The following is a 1,888-nucleotide window of genomic DNA, read 5'->3' as shown; positions in this document are numbered from 1 at the left end:
TTCAATAGATGAATGGATAAAAAAAAATGTGGCATTTATACACAATGGAGTATTACTCTGCATTAAAAAATGACAAAATCAAAGAATTTGGAGGGAAATGGATGGCATTAGAGCAGATTATGCTAAGTGAAGCTAGCCAATCCTTAAAAAACAAATGGCAAATGACTGCTTTGATATAAGGGGAGTAACCAAGGACAGGGTAGGGACGAAGAGCTTGAGAAGAAGATTAACATTAAACAGGGATGAGAGGTGGGAGGGAAAGGGAGTGAGAAGGGAAATCGCATGGAAATGGAAGGTGATCCTCAGGGTTTTACAAAATTACATATAAGAGGAAATGAGGGGTAAGAGAAGAATAATACAAGTGGAAGAAATGATTTACAGTAGAGGGGGTAGAGAGAGAAATGGGGAGGGGAGGGGAGGGAAGGGGGGATAGTAGAGAATAGGATAGACAGCAGAATACATCAGACACTAGAATGGCAATATGTAAATCAATGGAAGTGTAACTGATGTGATACAGCAATCTGTATACGGGGTAAAAATGGGAGTTCATAACCCACTTGAATCAAACTGTGAAATATGATATATTAAGAACTATGTAATCTTTTGAACGACCAACAATAAAAAAAGATTGATTTTTTTAAAAAATAAAATAGTTTTTTTCCTTTCTTGCAACAGATTCCAACTGACCAATGGAAGAAAAGAATGGAACAGCAGTGACAGAATTTCTTTTCTTGGGCTTCACGGATCTTCTCCATCAGAGGATTGTCTTTTTCATCCTGCTTCTTTTTGCTTATCTTGTTACCCTTGGGGGTAATTTGGGGATGATCATTCTCATATGCCTTGATCCCAGACTCTACACTCCTATGTACTTTTTTCTTAGTCACTTGTCCTTTGTGGATGTCTGTTCCTCTTCTTCCATTGCACCTAAGACACTGAGTGATATCTTTGCAGAGAGAAAAGCCGTCTCTTTTGTGGGCTGTGCTGCCCAGATGTGGTTCTTTGGTCTCTTTGTGGCAGCTGAATGTCTCCTCCTGGCTGCCATGGTGTACGATTGGTACGCAGCTGTCTGTAAGCCCTTGCTGTATACTCTCATTATGTCCCAGAGAGTCTGTGTGCAGCTGGTTACAGGGCCTTACACCATAGCTCTAATAAGCACCATGACCCATACCACACTCACTTTTTGCTTACCCTTCTGTGGTCCAAATACTGTGAATCACTTCTTCTGTGATATTTCCCCATTGCTTTCCCTAGCATGTGCTGATACCTCCATCAGTAAGTGGGTGCTCTTCATTTTCACAGGAGCTATGGGAGTTCTCAGTGGCCTGATCATCATGGTCTCCTATGTTTGCATCCTCGTAGCCATCTCCAGGGTCCAGACTGCAGACGGGAGGTGGAAAGCCTTCTCCACCTGCTCTTCTCACCTGGCAGCGGTCACTATTCAGAATGGGACACTTTTCTTCATCTATGTCTGCCCTGGCTCAAGTTCCTCTCTGGGTATTAATAAAGTGGTTTCTCTGTTTTATACGGTGGTGATCCCCATGTTGAACCCCCTCATCTACAGCTTGAGGAACAAGGAAGTGAAAGATGCTTTTCGGAGACAGTTGGAGAGGAAACATTTTCTAATAGCTAGGTAAGGTAGGATTCTATTTACCCAGGGCCATAGATGTAAATGCTAAATATATAGTAAAAGGAGCACTGGACTGGGAATCAAAGGCTGCATGCCAGTCCTGATTTGGCCCTTTCACAGGTTATTTTTAAAATGGGGACGTTCTTAAATATTTCTCCCATCTCTGTCATATTCTTTGTGACAGATGAGTATTTCAAAATATTCTAGAGATGAATTGAGGACATAAATGTAAAAATATACTAGGGGAAAATTAGGTGAATC

At 41.4% G+C, this 1,888-nt stretch overlaps 1 protein-coding gene across 1 annotated transcript; it reads left to right on the top strand.

Moving 5' to 3' along the window:
* Positions 1 to 689: 689 nt before the first annotated feature.
* On the top strand, positions 690 to 1,634 carry LOC308638783 (olfactory receptor 5G3-like; the record flags this gene model as incomplete). Its single annotated transcript, XM_081276565.1, has 1 exon — positions 690 to 1,634. One exon carries the CDS (start codon positions 690 to 692, stop codon positions 1,632 to 1,634), a length of 945 nt encoding a protein of 314 aa, XP_081132691.1.
* Between the last annotated feature and the right edge of the window lie 254 nt (positions 1,635 to 1,888).

Source organism: Spermophilus citellus, assembly GCF_964194105.1.
Source record: "Spermophilus citellus genome assembly, chromosome: 2".
NCBI classification, from domain to species: Eukaryota; Metazoa; Chordata; class Mammalia; order Rodentia; family Sciuridae; genus Spermophilus; species Spermophilus citellus.
Note: the sequence above shows the minus strand (reverse complement) of the source record. Positions and strands in the feature narration are given on the sequence as shown.